At 37.7% G+C, this 24,963-nt stretch overlaps 2 protein-coding genes across 3 annotated transcripts; one reads left to right on the forward strand and one right to left on the reverse strand.

Annotated features, from left to right (window-relative positions):
• The first annotated feature begins 3,600 nt into the window (after window positions 1–3,600).
• On the forward strand, window positions 3,601–23,536 carry LOC107818102 (mitochondrial acidic protein MAM33-like). Its single transcript, XM_075228384.1, has 3 exons — window positions 3,601–3,879; window positions 19,896–20,230; window positions 23,066–23,536. The coding sequence occupies exons 1-3, from the start codon at window positions 3,712–3,714 to the stop codon at window positions 23,247–23,249; spliced, it is 687 nt and encodes a 228-aa protein (XP_075084485.1). The 5' UTR covers window positions 3,601–3,711; the 3' UTR covers window positions 23,250–23,536.
• On the reverse strand, window positions 3,894–10,179 carry LOC142167905 (uncharacterized). 2 transcript variants are annotated; one of them, XR_012698158.1, is made up of 3 exons: window positions 6,322–10,179; window positions 5,331–6,241; window positions 3,894–5,245 (listed from the first exon to the last, which is right to left on the reverse strand). XR_012698158.1 is itself a non-coding variant. In XM_075228383.1 (2 exons), the coding sequence occupies exons 1-2, from the start codon at window positions 6,641–6,643 to the stop codon at window positions 5,529–5,531; spliced, it is 1,035 nt and encodes a 344-aa protein (XP_075084484.1). In that variant the 5' UTR covers window positions 6,644–10,179; the 3' UTR covers window positions 3,894–5,528. The 2 variants fall into 2 exon arrangements, 1 of the variants encoding a protein (XP_075084484.1); XM_075228383.1 differs by having other exon boundaries at window positions 3,894–6,241.
• Window positions 23,537–24,963: the final 1,427 nt, after the last annotated feature.

Genomic DNA, 24,963 nt, shown 5'->3' on the forward strand with positions numbered 1-24,963 from the left:
TCATTACAGATTTCAGCTCTTTCCCGTATCAGTTGCTTCAGGCAGCATTAAAATAGTACTGTCAACCTAAAATGCTGAAGTATTACCAAAATGCGATCTTTGTATCCTTACACTTTGTATAGTTATAACACTTCGTCTATTTTTACCCTCAACTAAACACTAGAAGATATTCCAAAAATGATGTTGCAAAATAAGCTATTTTCCGCAGAATCCATCGTTATGGACATCGTTTTCCTCCAACCAAATGCAAATTAAAACAATGGAGCCAAAAACTCAGAGGTAATATGAAAGGAGCGACATTTTGGGTGCTATTCCAGCCATCGAAGCAAGTACGCGATACAATTTATTTCCAAGAGGAACACAAGCCACAAATTAATAAATTAATTAACTATCATTAAGTGATAAAATTTAGGGAAAATGGCCAAATATACCCCTAGACTTTCAAAAAATATTTAAATATATCATTCGTTATACTATTAGTTCAAATATATCCCTGCAGCTATACTTTGGGTTCAAATATACCCCTCATTTAAACGGAGGAACACGTGTCATCATCCTATTGGCCAATTCTAAATATCTCCTAATTAATTAAAAAGACTCATACCCATAATCATACCCATTACCCATACCCGAAAAGTAATTTTCTAAAGCAAGTTTTTGTAAAAACTGAAATTATTTTTACTAAAAACTGAAAAAAAACGAAAATATTTTTTTTTCCAGTTTTTACAAAAAATAATTGCTTTAACAAAAAACTGAAAAGAATTTTCTAAAGCAATTTTTTTGTAAAAAATGGAAAAAAACTGAAATTATTTTTACTAAAAACTGGAAAAAAAACGATTTTTTTTTTTCAGTTTTTACAAAAAATATTGCTTTTAAAAAAAAGCTGATTTTTTTTTTGTAAAAACTGAAAACTGAAAAATATTTTGTTGAATCTTTTTTTTTTTTTTCAATTTTTACAAAAACAATTGCTTTACAAAATTGTTTTTCAGTTTTTACAAAAAAATTGCTTTAGAAAATATTTTTCTGCTTTTTTCAGTTTTTTTTAAAGCAATATTTTTTGTAAAAACTGGATTTTTTTTCTTTTCGTTTTTCAGTTTTTAGTAAAAATAATTTCAGTTTTTTCTAGTTTTTACAAAAAAAATACTTTAGAAAATTATTTTTCGGGTATGGGTAATGGGTATAAGTCTTTTTAATTAATTAGGAGATATTTAGAATTGACCAATAGGGCGATGACACGTGTCCTTCCGTTTAAATGAGGGGTATATTTGAACCCAAAGTATAGTTGCAGTGATATATTTGGACTCATAGTATAACGAATGATATATTTAAATATTTTTCAAAAGTACAAGGGTATATTTGGCCCTTTACCCTAAAATTTAATGTAAAAGATCAACTATTATTTTGTGCTAACATCATGTACTAGAGAGTTGTATTTGTCAAAACCATACTCAAAAGTCAAAATCATCATCAATACAAATAAGATTGAAAGGGTTTTTTAGGCAACAAACACTACGCTGTACCTATGATCGATGGAAGGTAGCGGGTACCTAGCGAAGATTTAAACTCTATGGGTTAATCTTTAAGATTTTCAGCATTAAACCCAATTTTTTATAAAAAAAATATGAGTTCATATATACTAATAACTTTAGTGGATTTTACACATAAATACGTGCCCCGTGTCAAAAGAATTAGATTCAGTGAACCCAGTGTCCGTAAACTATATTCCCCCCTGAGTCGAGGTGCACGTAAGCTGTCAAAGGCACCATAGTCGTCCAAGAGAAAATTTGTTAGGTGGTAGCTTCTAAAATATATGTTGTACTAAAGTTTTTTGGGATTTTTACCTTCCTAAACTATATATGAAACTTTATTACCCTCCCTAATCAAGTTTTAACTCAATTACATCGTCATATATAATTTACCAATTGTATACAAATTAATTATAAATGAGTATCCATTTATATTATGAATTGAATAGGGAATTTCATCCATGCTCTTTCTCTCCGTCTCTCTCTCTTTCTCTCTCTCCGTGTCTCTGTGCTTTCCCCAATTTTCTTCCTTCATTTTCTCTACTTTTCATCCTTTATTTTTTAGGGAATTCATCAAAGAATTTAAGTTGTTATAATATATAGTTTAACTTAGCAATTTCCTTTCATGTTGCACAATTGGTGTTCGAATTAAAATTGTCAATCAATAAATTTTGAAGGTATTTGATTCTCCACCATTGACAGCCATTAAAAAGCTCCGAAGCTTTAAATTCGAATTTGAATTTTCATAAACTATTGTTTGTTTGGATTGGGTGTTGTTGCAAACAATTGAAAATATTCTTTGGAGTTTATATCTCAATTTTGATGGTGTTTGGTGAAGATTAGACTTGATTTTGTCTGAATATCATATTGAAACTCGAAGAAGAAGAAGACATGACATACAATATACTTACAAAATTGTATTAAAGTTGTATTTTAGTTATATGTAAATTGTATTATATTGTAGTTGTATATTTTTTATTTGAATATTGTATGAAAGTTAAAAAATAGTTGTATAATATATGAATCATTATATGAAATTTGTAGTTAAGTTATAAATACTATCTTTTTACATAAAGTTATTGATATATATCAAAATTATATTAAAAATTGAATGTTTGATTGAAATTTCCGAGAGGAAAAAGAACACGTCGCATACAAAATATATACAAAATACATACAAAAGACATATCGTATAAAAGTTGTATGAAAACTGTATTTAAGTTGTATGACATTGTAGTTGTATTTAATAGGGTAAACATAATATATGAAAGTTGTAGATAAATTATAAAAAAATTACATACTATATAATTAGTCGTATAAAATCTGTTTTTAGTTTATATATTGTTATAGATGTATCAAATTTGTATCAAAATTAAATATTCTGACATTTAACTTGTCTAGTTTAGGTTCCAAATAAAGCCATCGATAGCTCACTGAAAATTCTTTGTATAGTTTCGAAAGCATATATACCCTCCAAATACAAATACATAGATGATAATCGCAATGATTACTGTGGGTAAAAATTATTACGATCATGAGTTCTAATCGCACCCTTGCATTAATTCGGGGGAATAGTTTAGGATACAAGAATATTTTTGAGCATTTAAAACAAATTCTTTCGACTTGTCCTCTGTTTCAGAAAAGTCAAACCTTATATGTGATTTGTTCCTTTCATTATCGTCCATATATATGGAGGAAGTGATTCTTAAATAATACTTTCCTCCTTTTCATTTTTCATAAATACTACAGTTAATGCCTATGGAAAAGAGGAGAGGAGAGAAAAAAAGGAAAATGTGTAACTGAATCTCCTAATTTAAGGCACTAATAATAGATTATATATGGAAAAAGAGGACAAAGAATATGGAAAGAGGAGAGGAGAAAAAAAAAAGTGTAACTAAATCCCCTAATTTAAGGTACTAATAATGAATTGTATATAATTTGTAAGCAATTCTTATTTAGGGCGGGTAATATATAAAATTAGGATAATTGTGATAAATAAGTTTTAAATATTGTATAGGAAAAAATCCATTTTTTCACCAAGTATGGTTTTAAAGTAATAGACCTATAACTGAACTTTCAACAAGGGCTAAAAGAGAAGTTTCGGCACTCGCCACTCTTCTGTCCCCAACTCCAAGGCCTAAAGCACTAAAAACAGAGTTAACATAAGCTCCGAAGGAAAAAAAAAATGTTGCGGAAGGCTCTAACATGCGCCGGAAGCGCACTGCAACAACGACAGCCATGGCGTACAATAGCATGGCGGCGGTCGTCGAGTGTTTCCTCAGCCGTCAACAGTATAATTCTCCGGTCCCTTAAAGACCACTATCTTGAAGTCTCCAAAATGACCCCTCCTCCGGTAATCTACCACCCTGAAGGTCATATGTGTGCATTCATTTAACTGAATAATGTCTTCTCTTTAAGTTAGAATTTGATAATTTTTTCCAAGTTTAAATCTTTTGTGTATGGGGGTCACCGGGTCAGTGCTGCGTTTTTTTTTTTTTTTGTGTGTGTGTGTGTGTGTTATTTTTTTTTTGTGTGCATATGGAGACTGTATTGAAGGATTGGGGTTCATTTGTTAAATTTATGATAAGAAAAGGTGATTGATCCTCTTTACATAAAGTGGGGAGCAGTGGAATATAAGCTAGTCCATCCGTCCCCCAATTTATGTGAATGTGTCTGAGTGAGCATGTAGTTGTCTGAGTGAGCATGTAGTTTAAGAAAGAAAGGAGAGACTTTTGAAACTTGTAGTCTAAAACAAGTCATAGATAATGTTGTGGCTATAGTCTATAAATTATCTCATTAATTGTAAAATGGAAAGTCTAAAGTTAAATTATGTCTAAATATAGAAATGTGTCATTCTTCGTTGGATTAATAAAAAGGAAATGTGTCACATAAATTGGGATAAAGGGAGTGTGAGTTAAAAAATGGTTATGATAAAGGAAGTGAGAATGGTGGTTAAGAACTTAAGAGAGAGAGAGAGTTGAGGATGATGGCTCAAAGAAGGGTGTAACATTTTTGCTTTTAGTTTTTGTTGGGTGGATTCTCTAGCAGTGTTTTGGATAGCGTACGACGACAAATAGCGACGAGGGCCCGCTTCACTGAGGCGAGAAGCGCGCAGCGAAGCGCTCGCCTTTTTGATGTGAAGCGACAATTTATACAAAAACATAAAATATTATATACATATAACTAAAAACTCAATAACAATAATATATTAATAAATATATCATTCAAAAATTAAAGACTCAATAGATAGTCATAGACTCATAGTAGATTCATAAACTAAAGTCTAATAGTCTAAAACAAGCAACATCTATTCTTCTTCAAGATTTTCAAATTCTACAACTTCATGAATGTTAGCATTATATTGGCTATCATCTTCTTCATCCTCGGAGTTTTCATCAATTAGGGACCGGCTTGAACTTGCTACTCCCTTTCCCCTTGTAACTTGAAGAACTCCCTCTAAGACTATAGATATTCTCCTCAACTCCAACCGCCATAGAAACAGTACCCCAATCAAGATCATCTCCTTCATACACTTGTTCATCTTCATGATTTTGGGGGGCTCCAGTTAACCATTCATTTGCCTCGTCAATGTTGTCCAACAAAATTAGATCAATGGTATCGCGAGCTTCATAACGTCGCCTCAATGTTCTATTGTATTTAATATACACTAGATCATTGAGACGCGATAGCTCAAGCCTATTCCTTTTCTTGGAGTGAATCTGCGCATAAGTTGTTTAGATTAATTAATCGATACTAATAATAATACAATATAAAATATATTAATATAATAAATCTACTTCTTACATGCTCAAATACGCTCCAATTTCTCTCGCATCCAGATGCACTACAAGTTAGGCTTAGTACTTTGATGGCAAACTTTTGCAAGTTTGGAGTTTGATGTCCAAATTGCTTCCACCATTCAACTATAGAAAAATATTTTAAAAGTTAATAAGTATAAATCAAATAAATTAATTTAAAGTTATAAGGATATCTATATTAAAGTTAGTTACCTGACGACCTTATGTCTCTGGCTCTAATGACCGCTTGTAAACCAAATAGGCCCTCTGCTTGTGAGTACCTACCAAACTCCTCCCCTATTTGATCTATCGTCGCTGAATTAGGGACCAACTTCTCAAGACATGCATGGTATCCAATCCACACCTCTGAAGCCAAAGTTTCATCTCTAGTGTTCTTGTAAAATAATCCCGGGTTCAGAAGATGGCCTGCTGCATGCAAAGGTCGATGGAGTTGATTCTCCCACCTGATATCAATTATCTCAAAAACTTTCTCATATTTTCTAACATCTCCCTCAAATGACGCTGCAATAGTCTCTTTGGCTCTATCCATAGCCTCATAAAGATAGCCCATTGGTGGTTTTCTCTCCCCATCCACCATACGAAGTACCTTAATCAAAGGACCACCAACTTTAAGAGCCCGAACGACGTCATTCCAGAATGATGGAGAAATAAGAACTTTGGCAGTTTCTTTTCCCGCAACTTCCTTTGCATATCTATTATCTTTCCATTCATTTGAAAGAACTAGCTTTCTCAATTTTTTCTTTTGCAAGTAAAAACTATGCAAAGTTAAGAAAGCCGTTGCAAATCTAGTCTTGGCCGGTCTCACCAAATTTCTTTCATTTGTGAATTTCCTCATCAAATTCAACAACAACGGCCTCTGACTGATGTAAGAATATACCCTGACGGCCTTAGTGAAAACTGTAAAAGTAACAATAACAATTTTATAGTTAATACTTAATAGGATAGGACATAAGTATAAATAACTATATTAAAGTTACCTGAAGCATATGGGTTTTCCTTGAATATGTCACCAAACATCAAGTTGATACAATGGGCAGCACATGGAGTCCAATAAATGTGTGGATACATAGCTTCCATCATCCTACCCGCACTAACATTCTCACTAGCATTATCTGTAACAATTTGTACAACATTTTCCTTTCCAATTTTATCAATAGTCTTTCTAAACAAGCTGTACATTTTGCTTCCATCCGTAGAAGAGTTGCTAGCATCGTGAGATTCAAGAAAAACACTCCCTCTTGGAGAGTTCACCAACACATTTATGATCATTTTTCCATTCCGTGCTGTCCATTTATCCATTATAATGGAACATCCAAACTTGTTCCATTCCACTTTATGCTCCTCAATAATTTGGTCTATCTTCTTCACCTCTTTTTAAAGATGAGTTACTCTAACTTCATGATAGCTAGGAGGCTTCATTCCTGGGCCATATTGTCCTACAGCTTCAATGAATTTATCAAAAGTTTTGTAGTTAACACAGTTGAAAGGAAGCCCTGCATCATACATCCATGCTGCAAAGGCACTTACGGCGCGGTCTCTCAAAATCTTCTTGGCTTCTAAACCTAGACCTTCTTCACCTTTTCCCTTTTCTTGTTGTTTTGCCGAGAAATAAAGATTGAGAGGACCTTTTGTCACTGTACGTGCCGTCGTGGATGACCCACTAGAACTATTTGAAGATATCTTATGAGTTTTTTTGGGGGGGGGGGGGAGGTCTCATTTCACCATCTTCATCCATTTCATCATCTTCATCAATTAGATTCACCGATGCTTCAAAATTCATTTGAGTTCTTGTCACATTTTTCTTATCAACAAACGCTTTTACTTCCTCCCTAACCTCGGGCGGACAAAGGGGACATTGTACTACATTTTTAAATCCACCTATCAAATGTTGCTTGTGACGAGTTATCCCACCATTATATGTTTTTTCACAAAACACACATTTAATTGCGGATCTTGATGAGCCTTGTATAGCATAATTCCAAGCTATATCATTTCGTTTATTACTATCGGATGACGTCATTTCAACGCTGTTTTATTGAAAAAAAAATTATCAAGTCAATATGCAATTAATTCTACTCTATAAGAGACTATAAGTCAATAATTGAAAAAAAAAAAGCAAAAAAACGGGGCCCGAAAGAAACAGAAAGTTTGTTAAGAGAAGAAGCAACCTCTGTTATTTTGCAAAAACAGGGCTTCGAAACAACCTCTGTTATTTTGCAAAAACAGAGCTTCAAAACCTCTGTTATTTTGCCAAAACAGAACCAAAAAAAATAGAGCACAAAAACAGACCTCTCTTTCTGTTAAGAGAAGAAGAAACCTCTGTATTTTGCTCGAAAAATAGAGCAGAAAACAGACCTCTGTTTCTGTTCTTTTCGACAAAAAACAGAGGAAAAAAAATAGAAAGAAGAAGAAGGAGAAAGGAGAAAGGAGAAAGAAGAAAGAAGAAAGAAGAAAGAAGAAAGGAGAAGAAGCATACCTGGACTTTCAATGGCTGGAACCTCAAGCTTCTGAAAGAAGAAGACGATGGCTCGCGAGTTCAGAACGTCAAAGAAGCTCTGTTGTTTTGTTCAAGTTGAAGAAGATATGTTGTCAAGCCCTAATCACGACCCTTTTTGTTGAGTCTTTGCTTTTTTTCTTTTTTTTTTTTTAAAAAAACAAAAGGCGACGCTATGGTCGCTTCTCGCGACACTGTCGCCTCTCGCCACGCAGGCAGAGGCGAGCGCTATTTCGAAACGCAACGCAACAGAGGCTCTGTGGCGACACTGTCTCGCCTCGCCTCGCCTCAGTGCTAATAGCGCTGAGGCGAGCGCTATTTATAACACTGTTCTCTAGATACTAGAGTAATTCTTGAGTGAGTGAAGAAGGTATCAAGCACAACGGTAAGGGTTAAGGGTACACTGAACTATGGACAACTCATTCAGTTACAATGGAAGTATGTAATTGCCCTAGTGAGCTAACATGATATGCATACAAGGTGAATGCAGTTTGGCAATAGTGTTCTCCTGGTAGCAGCTAGTGTGTATACACCCAAGTACAATATCTATAGGTAATACAATCAACTGTTTTGAAATGTAAGAACACGGGGTTGAATTCTATCTCGGTGCAGTGAATATCAAGCTAAGCAGCTAAAGAGCGATCTGTGATAAAGAGCATTTAGCATCTTGCCTCAAGCTACATAGCCACTGCCACATAAGCTTGATGGTTACTGTTACAGGGTCAATTTTTTTCCGTTTTGACACTGCACGACAGTCACACGACAATGACTCAGCCCTCTTCCTTTTTCCCTTGCGTTTTGGTTTGATACTTAGAATATAAAAGGCAACAGAAACTAGACAAGGCACATGAATTACTTCCCAACTTTGTATTAAACTCGTACTACAAAGAAACACGTACAAAAGCCTTACAAAAAAAAGCCAAAGACAACCAACACTCTGCCTAGCCTAAGCATATATATGCAAACGTTTTTGGCTCACAACCTTATCCTAACCAGCAGTTGACATCCCCAACTGCAAAGGAATTCAAGCTGAAAAACAGGAAACTGCCCAACTGCCTTGCATGTGCGTGGCACATGCTTTGAATTTTGACGTCAACATGCCAACTCTTATCGTGTCTTCGCGCCATGTCCTCGTGCAGCATGCCTTGCGCGCATGTCTGCCACTGCCGCATGCCCAGCTTGCCCATGACACTGCCTTGCCCGCGCCCATCTGCCTTGCCACGCCCTACCTTAGCTTGCCTTAGTTTTTTCAGCCCTTGCTATGCTTTTGCTGTCCGTTGCCTTTGCCTTGCCATGGCCAATGCCATGGTCTTGTCATGCCTTGGCACCTAAGCCACATGCCGTCGTGCCACAGTCCATGCCTATCAACACCTACCCATGTCGGACTGCCTTGTCAACATGATGCCACGGTCATCATAGGGCCGTGCCGAGGTCCATCATGTAAATCCCTCGTCACGCCCATGCCATATTCGATCAATCAAGTCGAGGGGCTAACAAACTTCCCCCACCAGATGAGCTCGTCGCCTCGACGAGGCAGAATCCAGATACGCCTTGATTTGATCCTGAAATTGCCATAGAGACGGTCCTTTCTCCCAAGTTGCATCACACTCCTGCTTTCCCCTCCATTGAACCAGGAACTCTGTCCGCCTGTTCTTTTTGCATTGACCTAGTTTACGGTGATCCAAAATCTTCTCAATAGTCTCCTCAAATTGCTTGCGCTCTATTGGAGGAGCACGTTTTGGCATCGCTCTTGTAGGATCCTCAGCATCTTCATGGAACCATTTCAGGAAACTCACATGAAAAGTTGGGTGAATTTCGAGACGTTCCGGCAGATTAAGCTGGTAGGCCACTTCACCCACTTTCTTTACAACTTCAAATGGGCCGTCATACTTTGGACTCATACCAAGATGACGCGTCATGCTACTGATTTTCTTCTCAAATTTGTGTAGTAAGCTTCAGCAACACCTTGTCACCAACATTGAACTCCAAAGGCCGCCTATTTCTGTCAGCATTCCTTTTCATTCTTTTAGCCGCTCTTCTCAAGTTGTCTCGCGCCTCAGCCAGCAACTCATGCTTGTCGCGAGCATATCTATAAGCAGCAAGACACTTGCCCCCTGATTTCAACTAAGCAACTTCCAGCTGTGTGTCAGGCTGTCTTCCCAACACAATCTCAAAAACAGACTCATTTCAGTTGCCGAAGATCTGTGCAAGTTGTAACAAAACTGTGCACTGTTTAGTAACTCAACCCAGTTCCTCTGATTAGCAGTCACATAATGCCTCAAGTACTCTTCAAGCAGATGATTGATACGCTCGGTCTGCCCATCGGTTTGTGAGTGATTTGTAGTCGAGAATTTCAAATCAGTCCCCAAGATTTTGAATAAAGCAGTCCAAAACCGGCCTGTAAATCTCGGATCGCGATCACTCACAATATCCCTTGGAACCCCAAAGTGTTTCACATCAATTTCACATACAATGGATCGTTCATAGCACATAACTTGATTGTATCCAGAAAATCAGATTCATTTCGAGTAAGTGCATAAGTTGCAGCAAATACCTCTTTGCCACCGAGTGCATCGACAACCTGATTTTATTTTCCAGGTTTGTGCACCCAAACGAAGTCATATTCAACTAAGAACTCTTGCCACCGGGCCTGCTTCGGACTCAATTTTTGTTGAGTCTTGAAGTATGTATTAGCCACGTTGTCTGTTTGCACCACGAACTTTGTTCCCAGTAAGTAGACTCGCCAAACTTGAAGGCAATGAATTACTGCAACCATCTTTCTCATGTGCAGAATAACGTTGCTCCGCATCGTTCAACTTTTTTCTTTCAAATGCAACTAGATGATCTTCCTGGACCAGCACACCGCCAACAAGATAATTTGAAGCATCAGTATGCACTTTAAATGGCAAATCAAAATCTGGCAGCTTCAAGATTGGTTCAGATGCAATGGCCTCCTTCAATGCATTGAAAGCTTTGTCACACGAATCCGACCAAACCCATTTGACATTCTTTTTAAGCAAATCCGTCAAAGGAGCAACCCTTTTTGAATTACCCGCAATGAACTTCCGGTAATAATTTGCCAAGCCCAAAAATGATCTAAGTTCCTTTATCCCGCTTGGTGCTTGCAAATCAACTATTGCTTGCACCTTCTTTGGGTCCATCTGCACTTGGTTTTCACTAACCAAATGACCTAGAAATTTTATTTCGCGACTTCCAAATTCACACTTCTCCATCTTGACATAGACCTGATAAGCTCTAAGTCTTTCCCGCACTTCCCTTAAGTGAGACAAATGATCGTCAAGGGTCCGACTATAGATGACTATGTCGTCTAAGTAAACAACTACAAAGTCATCAAGATACTCGTAAGGAACGTTGTTCATTAAATTACAAAAAGTGTTCGGGGCATTGGTTAGCCCAAACGGCATTACAAGAAATTCAAAGCTACCATATCTACCATATCTAGCCCCTCGGCTATCCTAACCTGGCAATGGCATGACCTTAGGTCTAACTTAGCAAAAAAACTAGCCTTGGAGAGCCTGTCCAGCAGATCTTGAATCAAAGGGACCGGGTACTTGTTTTTGACAGTCACTTTGTTCAACGTCCTATAGTCAACACACATCTGCAGCGTACCATCATGCTTTTTCTGGAACAAAACAGGAGCACCGTATGGAGCCTTCGATGGTTGAATCAACCCAACATCAAGTAACCCAGACAATTGCTTCCTTAATTCAGTCAGTTCCATGGGCGACATGCGGTAAGGAGGCCGCGCAGGCGGCAGTGATCAATCTCCCTCCTCGATGGTAACTCCCTTGGCAATTGTGGAGGCATCACATCTTTGAATTCCTTCAGCAAATCTGCAACACAATCCGGGACCTCAATCTGCACATCTGGCTTGACTTCAACGAGTGCAGCGAGGTAAGTCTCCTCACCCCTCTTCAAGCCTTTCTCAAATGCAATGGCAGAAATCAAAACAACAATCCCAACGTTCTTTCTTTCATCCCCGTAGGGCCGAATACCTTTCACAAAGCCTGGGTTTGTCTCCTTTATGAACATAAGTCCATCCAAATGAGGAATTGGAGCGACTTTGTTCTTCTTCAGAAAATCAATTCCCAATAGCACATTGAAGTCATCTAATGGCACAACAGTCATGTTGAACTTTCTAGACCAATGGCCCAATATCATCGGGACATCTAGCGCCACCCCATAACCAGGTTGCGCCTTTGAGTTCACAACCCGTACTCTTGAACAATTCTGGAGGCAACAAAGGTGTGCATGACTCCAGTATCAACCATTGTCACGACACTCTTGTTTCTGATTTTCAGATCCGCATACATTAGTGTGGAAAAAGCATCAGCCAAATCATCCCCCGTAGCATTCACTTATGCAACCTCTTCCTTGGCAGCATCTTCTTCATCATTCGCCATAATTACACAAGCCAAAGTGTTCAACAGCCGCAACAGATTCGCATAAGCAGCAACTTCCTGTCCCTTTCCTTGTTTCTCCTCTTCAGCAAGAAGAGCATTTATTTTTCCTTGATTTGGACAGTTTCGTGCATGATGTCCAGGTTTTTGACATGTCTAGCAAACCTTTTCACCACTCGTTGGCTTGTTTGTTTTTGATGAAGAAGCATCCATCTTGCCTTTGCCTTTGTCATTTCCATCTTGCTTCCGATTGTCCTTCCGGTCCTTACTCTTCTCCTTTTTCTTTGACTTAGAAGAAGAAACAGGATTAAAAGTTAGACCAATTGAGCAAAAATCCACCATTGCATCCGCTGCCGCAATTGCACTAGGCATATCTTTAACTTTCTGCCTACGAATTTCGTTTTGTGCCCAGCCTTGCATTCCGAAAATGAAATTGTGCAGTTTATCCTCATCCGACATGTTTTGGATGTCCAGCAACAAGGATGAAAAATCCTTCACATAGTCCCAAATAGAACCAGTCTGTCTTTAACTGCTTCAAGCGATCCCTAGCAACCCAAGACGAGTTGCTAGGCAAGAACTTATCCCTCAGCGCGTCACGAAGTTTCTCCCAAGTATCAACCTTGGGTCTGCCAGCACTTTCATCGTCTGCATTTTTCGTACGCCACCACAACAATGCATCTCCTCTGAAATAACGCACCGCTATGGTCAATTTGTCCTTTTCTGGGACGTGAGCAGTAGAGAAGTAATTCTCGAAGTCCCATAAGAAGTTTTCCAGTTCCTTGGCGCCTCTCATCCCATCAAATGCCTTTGGCTCTGAAATCTTAATTTTGGTGTGTTCTTCACCTCCTTGGGGCACATTTGCAACAACCCGTCGAAGGATCTGAATTTCCGTCTTAAGATCCTCATTTTCCTTCTTTAATTTTTTCAACTGCCCTGCAACAGTTTCGTAGAAAGCCTGCAATTCCACTAGTTGGGTATCAGCACTCTCACGAACGTGTTGAAGTTCTGTGTTAACACCGTGGATCTGCGTCAAAATATCCACCAGATCCACAACGTCATCAGTTATTCCCACCAGCGCCTCCAACTTCTGAAGTCTTTCACGAAGTTTTGCATTTCCAGCCATGATAATTCCAAGATCTTGTCGACGTTGCTTCGTTTTGACACTGCACGACAATGACTCTGCCCTTTTCCTTTTTCCCTCACGTTTTGGTTTGATACTTAGAATATAAAAGGCAACAGAAATCAGACAAGGCACAGTTTACGGGAATTACTTCCCAACTTTGTATTAAACTCGTGCTACAAAGAAACACATACAAAAGCCTTATAAAAAGAAGCCAAAGACAGCTAATACTCTACCTTCACAAGTCTACCTAGTCTAAGCATATATAGGCAAACGTTTTTGGCTCACAGCCTTATCCTAACTGTGAGAAAGCACGGGAGAAAATATATTATTGATATTAGTATTTCAATATAATACAAGAAGTCCTATTTATAGCTATACTCTACAAAGTATATATTACTCCTATTCCAATGTGGGACTAGACTTACTTATATACATAACTGTGAACTAACTAACACTCCCCCTCAAGCCGGTGCATACAAATCATATGTACCGAGCTTGTTGCATATATAACCAATACGAGGACCAGTGAGGGACTTGTGAGAATATCTACAAGCTGATCATTCGACTTTACAAACTTTGTAGCAATCTCTCCTGAGAGTATTTTTCTCTGACAAAGTGACAGTCACTCTCAATGTGTTTAGTTTTCTCATGGAACACCGGATTTGATGCAATATGAAGGGCAACTTGATTATCGCACACAAGTTCCATTCAGCTGATTTCACCAAATTTCAAATCCTTGAGCAATTGATTTCACTATATTCTGTTTCTGCACTAGACCGAGCAACTACATTTTGTTTCTTGCTATTCCAAGACACCAAATTGCCTCCTACTAAAACACAATATCCAGACGTAGAACGTCTATCAGAAGGTGATCCTGCCTAATCAGCATCTGAGTATCCAACGATCTGCTCATGACCTCGATCCTCAAACAATAACCCTTTGCCTGGAGCCGATTTTATATACCGAAGAATGCGGACAACTACATCCCAATGACTATCACAGGGAGAATCCATAAACTCACTTACAACACTCACAGGAAAAGAAATGTCAGGTCTAGTCACTGTGAAATAATTTAATTTACCAGCCAACCGCCTATATCTTGTCGGATCGCTAAGCGACTCCCCCTGTTCTGACAGAAGTTTAGAATTCGGATCCATCAGAGTGTCAACAGGTCTGCAACCTGTCATTTATGTCTTCTCAAGAATGTATAAAGCATATTTTCTTTGTGAAATAACAATACCTGAGCTAAACTTAGCAACCTCAATACCTAGAAAGTACTTCAATCTGCCTAGATCCTTAGTTTGGAAGTGCTGGAAGAGATGCTGCTTTAGATTGGTAATACCATCATGATCATTGCTAGTAATAACAATATCGTCAACATAGACCACTAGATAAATACAGAGACTTGAAGCAGAATGCCGATAAAACACAGAGTGATCAACTTCACTACGAGTCATGCCAAACTCCTGGATAACTGTGCTAAACTTACCAATCCAGGCTCGAGGAGACTGCTTTAGACCATAAAGTGACCGGCGCAAGCGACATACAAGGCCACGGGACTCCCCCTGAGCAACAAAACCAGGTGGTTGCTCCATATAAACTTCATCCTCAAGGTCACCGTGAAGAAAAACATTCTTAATGTCTAGCTGATAGAGAGGCCAATGACGAACAATAGCCATGGATAGAAGAATGCAGACTGATGCTATTCTAGCGACGAGAGAGAAGGTACCACTGTAATCGAGCCCAAATATCTGAGTATATCCTTTGGCAACAAGACGAGCCTTAAGTCGATCAACATGGCCATCCGGACCAACTTTGATCGCATAAACCCAACGACAACCAACAATAGATTTACCTGAAGGAAGAGGAACAATCTTCCAAGTACCACTCGTATGTAAAGCAGACATCTTGTCAATCATAGCCTGTCGCCAGCCTGGATGAGACAATGCTTCACCTGTAGAGTTAGGGATGAAAACAGAGGACAAAGAAGAAAAGTATAATGTGGGATAACAGACGATAACTTAAATCGACATAATGAAGATTAGGATTAAGTGTGGTCTGTATACCTTTTCGAAGTGCAATCGGTGTACTAGGAAGAGACAAGTCCGCAGTAGGAGCAGGGTCAGGTGCAGGACGAGAATCAGCTGGGCTTGATATTGGGCGCGAACGATGATGATGAGTCAAGAGTGGTGTTCCTGTGACTGGGGATCTAGGAGGAGCAACACTAGACTCCTCAACGGTTGGTATGGGTAAGACTTCTGTGGCTGAAGGTGGAGGAGGAGCTATAGTAAATTCTTCAAAGGTTGGTATAGGTAAGACCTCATATATATCATGGTGGTCAGAAGAGGTAAAGAAAGGTTTAGACTAAAAAAATGTGACGTCAGTTGACATAAGGTACCTACGAAGATCAGGTGAATAACAACGATATCCCTTCTGAACACGAGAATAACCAAGGAAGACACACTTGAGAGCACGATGAGCTAACTTATCTTTCCCAGGGGCTAAGTTATGAACAAAACATGTGCTCCAAAAGCATGAGGGGGAAGAAAGTATAAAGGTGACTGGGAAAATAATACTGAATACGGAATCTGATCCCGGATGGGAGATGAAGGCATCCTATTAATCAAATAACAAGATGTGAGAACTGCATCGCCCCAAAAATGCAACAGAACACGAGATTCAATGATAAGTGTGCGAACAGTCTCAATAAGGTGCTTATTCTTTCTTTATGCAACCCTATTTTGCTGAGGGGTATAAGGACAAAATGTCTGATGAATAATTCCTTGAGAAGTCATAAATTGCTGAAACTGAGCTGAAATTGAGAGGATAAATATTCTAAGGCATTATCACTGTGAAAAGTGCGAATAGAAACACCAAATTGATTTTTGATTTCAGCACAAAAATTCTAGAATATAGAAAATAACTCGGAACAATCTTTCATTAAGAAAAACCAAGTACATCTTGAATAATTATTAATAAAACTAACAAAATAACGAAATCCCTAGGTTGAACTGACTCTACTAGGACCCCATATATCAGAATGAACTAAAGAGAAAACAGACTCTGCATGACTCTCAACACTACGCGGAAAGGAGGCTCGGGTATGTTTCCTAAGCTGACACGACTCACAATCTAATGTAAACAAACTAGATAAACTACGCACCATCTTCTGAAATTTGGATAAACTAGGATGTCCTAAATGTCTGTGAATTAGGTTTGGAGGATCTGTACCTAGACATGCTGTGGAAGGATTGAGTGAGTTAAGGTAGTAAAGGCCTTCTGATTCATGCCTTGTGCTAGTCGTCTGTCCCGTACTGCGGTCCTGCATAATAAAAGAATCATCAATAAAATATATACCACAATGGAGGACACGAGCCAAACGACTAACAGATGCAAGGCTAAAAGGACAGCCAGGGATAAAGAACGGAATCTAGGGAGACAAAAGATATGGGATTAGCTTGTCCAACTCCTTTTGCTTTAGTTGACACCCATTGGCTAAAGTAACAGTGGGAAGAGACTGTGAATATACAATATTTGACAAAAGTGATTTACTACCAGAGATGTGATCAGAAGCGTCTGAGTCCATGATCCATTGTCCAAGAGTACGAGACCGGGAAACACAAGCAAAAGAATTACCAGCAACAGAAGTATCAGTCTGAGCAACCGAGACTACTTGTGGAGATGTCTGCTTACTTGCTCGATACTAAAGGAACTCATTATATTCCCCTTCAGTCTCGGTCTGGGCAACATAAGCATTTTTGGGTGGACGACCATGTAAGGAATAAAACACTTCACGAGTGTCCAAGTTTGTGACAATAAGAACACTTCGGCCTAGATCTTCCAAAACGACCTCCTCATCGTCTATTCTCCATAGTTTGAGATGCCCGATTGTCCATTGTCTGGGATGCGAGAACAGGGGAGTCAAGTGTCTGTGATGAAATCATTGGGTGACTTGGTGCTGCAACAAGGCGGAGTAATCAAGAGAATAATTCATCAACTGTGGGGACAGTCGGACTAGCCAAAATCTGGTCGCGTACTGAATCAAGATCATTAGGAAGTCCAGCGAGGGTAAGAACTGGAAACATCTTCTGCCGCTGCTATTGTTGCTTTTCAAGACTAGCAGAAATTGGAATCAACTTTTCAAATTCCTCCATGACTGCTTGTACTTGTCCCAAGTAAGAGAAAGAATCAACTGTAATCTACTAAAACAGATGAAAGAAACATTGTAGTTACCGGAAATTTACTGTAGCTGCTGGAAAAAATCAGTGTAGTCGCCGGAAAAACTCAAAGTGGTCAGAATCAAACGAAAACAGTACGGGTGGGGTCAAAATTAGTAGACGACCCAACTGTTCTGAAGAAATTTTTAAAAAAATGGCTGGAAGTGGTCGTACTCGCCGGCGCGTGAGCTCACGCGCTCGCCGAAACCCTAGCTTATGACGGCGTGTGAAGGCGCGTGAGGAGGCTGCTGCTGGAGATGTTCACTGGGGTTTGGTCGCCGGACGATGACGGATCTTGTGATAGTGTTGGATTTTTCACAACACTGACTGAGAGAGATGACGCAAACAACCTTGTAAAGTCGTCGGAAAATTGAGGCACGGTGACTTCTGACTCTGTATTCTAGTTCCTGGATGTGTCTCACCACCATGGCTCTGATACCATGTGAGAAAGCACGAGAGAAAATATATTATTGATATTAGTATTTCAATATACTACAAGAAGTCCTATTTATAGCTATACTCTACAAAGTACATATTACTCCTATTCCAATGTGGGACTAGACTTATATACATAACTGTGAACTAACTAACACTAACCTAGCAGTTGACATCCCCAACTGCAAAGGAATTCAAATTTCGAATTTCAAAACAAACAACTGCCCACAACCCCACACAGCCACTCATGTTGAAAAACTGGAAACTGCCCAACTGCCTTGCATGTGCGTGGCACATGGGCGCAACCTTTGAATTTTGACACCAACAGGCCAACTCTTATCATGTCTTCGCGCCATGCTCTCGTGCAGCATTCCTGATTGTTTGACTAGTATTTTGTGGGGATGAAACACATATTTTATATATATATATATATATATATATATATATATATATATATATATGCGCATGCACCGTGTTTAGCTTGCCCATGACACTGCCTTGCCCGCGCCCATCTGCCTTGCCACGCCCTGCCTTAGTTTTTCCGGCCCTTGCTATGCTTTTGCTGTCCGTTGTCTCTGCCTTGCCATGGCCACGCCAATTCCATGGTCTTGTCATGCCTTGGCACCTAAGCCACATGCTGTCGTGCCACAATCCATGCCCATCGACACCTGCCCATGTCGGACAGCCTTGTCAACATGATGCCACCGTCATCATAGGGCTTTGCCGAGGTCCATCATGTAAATCCCTCGTCACGCCCATGCCATGTTCGATCAATCAAGCCGAGGGGCTAACAGTTACACAAGCCTACATGCTTTTGAGCAATGATATTTGATTATTTGTAAATTGTGTTAGATATGAGTTTTTTTGACTTCTGTTGATGTGATAGTGAATATTGGTCAAGATGGCGTTGAAATAAGAAGCATGGCTGTTTGCATTAGGTTTAGGGAGCACAGAACATCAGTTGTTTATTTTTAGACCTTTATGCTGGTCTCTAGGAGCCAGATGTTTGAGCACTTCTATAAGACTAGCTTTAAGGCGTCTACTTCCTAGACTTACTGCGAGGAGGGAGTTCTTATGCAAGTCACTTTTGTAGACTTGGATTGTCAGTGGTGTTAAGTTATGGACCATAAAGATGATTCGAAGCCATGTGTCCATAATGGCAGAAATTCCTCCATTATGGCACAAATTATCAATCTATTGTGAAGCTTGTGTCTCAGGTATACTAGTAAGGGACTAGTGTTGTACAGTTAGGGATTACAGTTTTTTTGTGTTTACACACTTCAACTCACATATGTATTAGCAATAACTGTGTAGGATAGTCTTATAAATTTATAATAGTTCTTCTCTTAGGAAATATGGGGTGGGATGGCAATACGATGCAATAAGTTGCCATGATGCTGGGTGCAATTTTGTTCTTCTGGGATCTGTTAGAGTTTGTGAGTGAAATAGATAATTATGGGGGATTGTTGTGGGAAGAAAATTTTCAATGGAAAAGTGTAAACCATGTCTTTGTTTTAGTGTACGGTTCTTCTTGTACCTAGAAAAATATCATCTAAGATTTATTATCAAAACACCCAAAAAAGAAAAACAAAAAGGAACGATCAATGAAATTTGAATATATTCTTTAATTGATTTTGTTACTGTTTTAAGTGATAGCCTCGTAGATGATGACATCCATACCTAACACTTGTAACGAAGGTCGTGATGCTTAAATCTGAAGCAATATCTTGTCATTGAGTGTGGAATTTACAAACTTCAGTTTTAAATTTTATTTAAGCTTCAAATGATTTGCTGCTATTTGTGACAACTCCTGTTAATGTGATTTTTGATTTCCTTTTTGCATTTTTCGGGTGATTGACAGAAAGTTAGCCCTCCTACTCCATTCACTGTGGTCAAGGGGGCACTTGATCAAGGTGGTCCCGTTCTAAGACGAACACATGGAAATGAGGAAATCAGTATCTCTGTCATGCGGTTGGCCAACATTATTCCTGGAGGTGGTGGAGCTGAGGAGGAGGATGGTATCAATCAGCTTTTTCTACATGTTGATATTTCAAAGCCAGGACAGAAGGAATCTCTGCATTTTCTTTGCGGGCTATATCCAGATGCTCTGGGAATACACTCGGTTTCATTGAGGCCAAAGGCTGAGTCTACTGGGTTTCTTGCTGTTCCAACCAATTACAGTGGCCCAGTTTTTCAGTAAGTCTTTTTCCGATGCTTGTTATGCTGTTGGGTTTGGCTGTACCCATTCAGACATCATGACCTAGTTGTCTTTTCTGTTCATTCTTCTGTATACAAGACGATTATATTTGGATGTTTGGCTGTCCGTCTGTTTCTACTGATTCAGACACCATCACCTAGTTGTTTATTCATTTGTTCTATATAAAAGGCGATTGGATTTGGATGGATGGAAGTCCAAAATTCAAGCTCCTTAGTTTAGTGAGACACCAATTGATACAAAAGTGAATTTTTTTTTTTGAGTCCCATATTTGATAGCATAATCAAAATTCTTAAGCACACAATAAAAAATAATGGCACATTTTATTTGGTGGGCAGTGCTTTTGACTTGCTGTGCAACTGGAGTACACTATACAATAGATAACTGCTGATTTATGTTTGCTTGTCATGTTTCCGCAGTTTCTCGTCCATAGAAATCTTATTTCACCCATGTATTCATTCATTCATTCATTTAGGTAAATAGTTTCTTTTTCCTTTAAAATATCCTGAACCTGAACTAAAAATTGCCTGAACCTGAAACCTTACAATCCCATATCTTTCCATCAGGATAGTTAGAAAATTATGGATAACATGTATCTTGTAGAGATAAGTGATGCAACCACACCATATATCTTCCTAGCATTCAGATCAAGAAAGTAAAATTCGAATTTTTTTTCCGTCTGGACACCAAAGCCAGTCACTTGGGAGTTTAAATGCCTAGATTACTTATTCTTCTTCATCTAGGTCAGGGTTTTGTAAGATGATTTAGGATAAACTATCATAACCTACTACAACACGCCGTAGGATATTTTTAAATTTATTTTGCAAGGAGAATTTCAAGTTTCTTTCAACTGAATCTGCATGAGTATTATCACTATTCGTGAATATGCATTAAGCATTTTTGCATGATAACAGTGTAGAATCAGAGTAGGGGGGTATCAAGAGAGTCAAGATTCAACACTTTAATCAAGAGAAGGAGATGGACGCTCGTACTAAATGAATAAATGATGTTCCAACTAAAACAACACAAGGTTATATAACAATCAATCACAAGCTATCCATTAGGAGTTGATTGGATTAGAATGGAAAGGAAATGAAGTAGAATGACCAGAATGAGAACAATGAGTAAGATATACTTATAGAAAAAGAGTAATGAGTAAGATTACATAGATTGACTTGAAAATGCACCATTCTTTCTTATCCATTCTTCCCTTCCATTCCCAGTTCTTAAATCAATCTGTTCCTTAATCTAACTTTTCCAGTATCGACCTGGTTCTTATATGGTTTTTTTCTCTTTTGATTTCTTGTTGGGTAATTGGGTTCACCCAGGTAACGATGTGATGCCTGAATGGTCTTCCAGTTACACTTCATAACCCTACATTTGATTTGAAAATTATTTGGGTGTTTGCTTCTGTTAATTCGGTTCTTCCACACAATTTGAGAATGCAATTCATTGACCACCACTTCTTTGCTTTTCAACTTCCCAAAACTTTGATGGATGAGAGTCAATAATGGAAATGGTAGCTAAAGGGGTACTTGGCCTTGAAAAATATCTTTGAGGCAGAAGCGTGAGCACCGGAGCCTTCATATATGGGTAACATCAAAGTGGATGGCCGAAAGACTATTCTTGGCCAAGTAGTATCTTAGTCAATATTTAAAACAAAAGTAGTATCTGTTTTGTTGCTGGTGCAGTGTGAATTTGTCTTAAGTTGATTGGATGTGAACAACTCTGAACTCTGATGCAGCCACCTAGGAATTTGACCCAAGCAAATAGTGAAGCATTTTGATGATCTGAAAATTTATTCTAGTAGCTTATGAGCTATTCTCGGTCACCCAGTTTGCAAAAGTGTACTAGATAAACCGGAAGAAAACAAGGTTTTTATGGCCAGTGTTGAAACAAATGTTACTATTGTTGTTTAAGGGATCTGTTCCTCTTGGCTGTCATGGGGGTTTATCTAGGGTGTATGCCGACCTTCATGGAGACACATGTTCAGAAATGTAGACTTGTTAAATTGGTTGTGATAATTAGAATGATCAAAGTTATAAACAGTGCATGGTGCTGGTACCTGATCATTTTGAGTATAGTTAAAGAAAGAGAATATGTAGGAGTAAAAGAGTTAACTGGGTAAGAAAGCCACCTTGGCTTATGTAGGAAAAGTGAGATATCTGTCAGCCTAGGATGAATCCGGAATTTGGTCATTCTTTGTTTCATGTGTTTTGGGATGGGTTCACACAATTCTGTTAAATAAATTATTTACTTTTCTAGAGGTTCTTCGTTGAGCAATGGAATCAACGGTTTGTGAGCATGGATCATAGACACCTGCTGAAGCTGCTTACAAGGAGAAGTTTTATTAGTTGAAGATGTTGTTTGCTAAAACCCATTCTCTTCTATCTGTGCATTTGTATGTTGTCAATGAAAGGGTAACTGTTTTTTCTTAACTCTTTTAACTGAGCTGTTTAGATGTTTAGATCAACCGGAGTGGAATTTTAATTATCTTGCTGTTTTAATGTTTACTTCCTGTTTTTAATGTCTGATATTATTCCAGTTTCTGATTTATCAAAAAGATATTGTTGTTCCAGTTTCACAAGGGCTTGTTCTCTTTTGGATGTTGTGTGCGATTGAGTTTTGTTTCTATATTTTTTCTTTGTTCTCAAACAAGATGACTCTACTCTGATGTATTTATGCATTTTATTATTCATGCACAAAAAAGGTCAAGTGGTGGAGGGCCTTTTGTTGTTAAACAGTGGGTCTAATGTGCAACTGAGACTTGGAAACTTTGTGAAGTGGAGCATCTTATTTATTTTATGCAAATGCAGAGATATTGATGAGGCAATGAGAGATGCACTGCATAGGTTCATTGAAGAGCGAGGAATTAATGAAAGCCTCTTTCCATTTCTACAAGCTTGGCTCTATGTGAAGGACCATCGGAATCTTATGCGTTGGTTTAAAACAGTTGGTTCACTGGTTAATGACAGCAAACAAGGATCTTCTCATGCCTAATCTTCATTTTGATGGTTCTTTGAAGTGGTTTGTGTACCATAGAAAAGTGCAAGACTTCTAAAAATTGTCAGCGTATTGGAGAGTCAGAGAGTTAATGGAAGGTAAAACGGAAACAGTTATATGCCCGCTTGAATGTCTTAGTGAATGTATAGTTTGCTTGTGACAACTTTCAATTGTCTTGATCGTGGAATATCATTGACACATTGGGATCGTTTTGATGTTTTGAGAGACCATATGCTTTGTTTTCTATATCTGATCCAAGCTATGCTTTCTACTTTTTCAGTTCACAGATTTTGTTTTTCATCTTTCTGATGTTTACCTAGCCTAGCGTCTTCAGTAATTTATAGGATTTGTGAGGTACATTTACCTTGGAGTTTTATCAAAGCATGATATCGAGGTATCTATCATTGCTATTCCTTTGTCCTATTTTAAGTGGCCTAGTTTGACATTGGTTGTCATTCAAAAATTGATACATCTCAAGGAATGATATAGTACAGTTTACCTATAAAACTTGTACACTGTTAAGTTTGATAACTTATTTTTTTTAATTCACACTATTTTTTATGCTTAAAGTTTCAAGTACGGTAAAGAGATTTTTGATTTCATGTCTTTTTATCATTTGAAGGGTGCGAAAAATTTTACTTAATCTTTTTTATTATTTGAAGAGAGAACAATTTTATACCAGATTTGAAGCATAAAGCAACTGGAGGGAAGATTTGTATTGCAAAAACATAGGATCAAATGATACCTCAAACCAATTGTCAGCCGGGGAGGTGGTGTGGTGGGTGGGGAGGTTTGTAATAATAGCACATTTTATAACAAACGTAGCATATTGTAATTGTTAATTCCTTAACTCTTTTCCATTATTAGGGGTACGTTTAGATTCTTATAAAGTATCTTATTTATCTTTCTCTCTCGTCCATAAATTATATTTCTCTTTCCTATTCATAGTCCTAGGAAAATATTCTCTACCTTATTTAATGATCTGGTAAAAAAATCTCAGCTTCTCCTATTTTCTTTCTCTTTCATAAAATTAATTAAAAAATAAAAAAGCAACCCTTTCTAATTTCTAAATAGACCAGAAATATTTTCTAAATAAAATAGAAAGATAAACATATAAGAATATACAATATACAATTATTATACATGTTATATAATTAAGCACTTTTCTAACTAAATTTACAATGTACTAGAATTATTTTTTTAAATATTTAACGTGTGTATATACACATACATGTATATATAATCTTATACATTTTTTTTACCTATTCTGTAAATATACTAAGAATATTTTTTAAATAACGTGGATAAACATGCACATATACAATGTATAACCATATATTTTTAAATTAAATTTTATTTTATATTCTGTTACATTTGAATATAACAGTTGCATATTCATGGTATCTTTCTAGAATAAGTGTAAAGATTTATGTTATATTTTTAGTATAAATCTTTCATAATAAATTTAAAAATACTTAAAACCATGATTTTCTCTTCCTTTTCACTATTTTCTCTCCCTTCCATAAAATTCAACCCCTAAAGAAATGAAAGGCTTTATCAAAAGTGAAGCATTCATGAATCATTTCTATACTTTATATATAATAGTAATATTATATAGTAATATTTTACACAACTATAATGTGCCCTAAATATATAATATTTATACAATAAATATATGGTATATTTTATATTATAAAATTTAATATCCCGA

This window comes from Nicotiana tabacum, chromosome 13, assembly GCF_000715075.1.
Source record: "Nicotiana tabacum cultivar K326 chromosome 13, ASM71507v2, whole genome shotgun sequence".
In the NCBI taxonomy this organism is placed as follows: Eukaryota; Viridiplantae; Streptophyta; class Magnoliopsida; order Solanales; family Solanaceae; genus Nicotiana; species Nicotiana tabacum.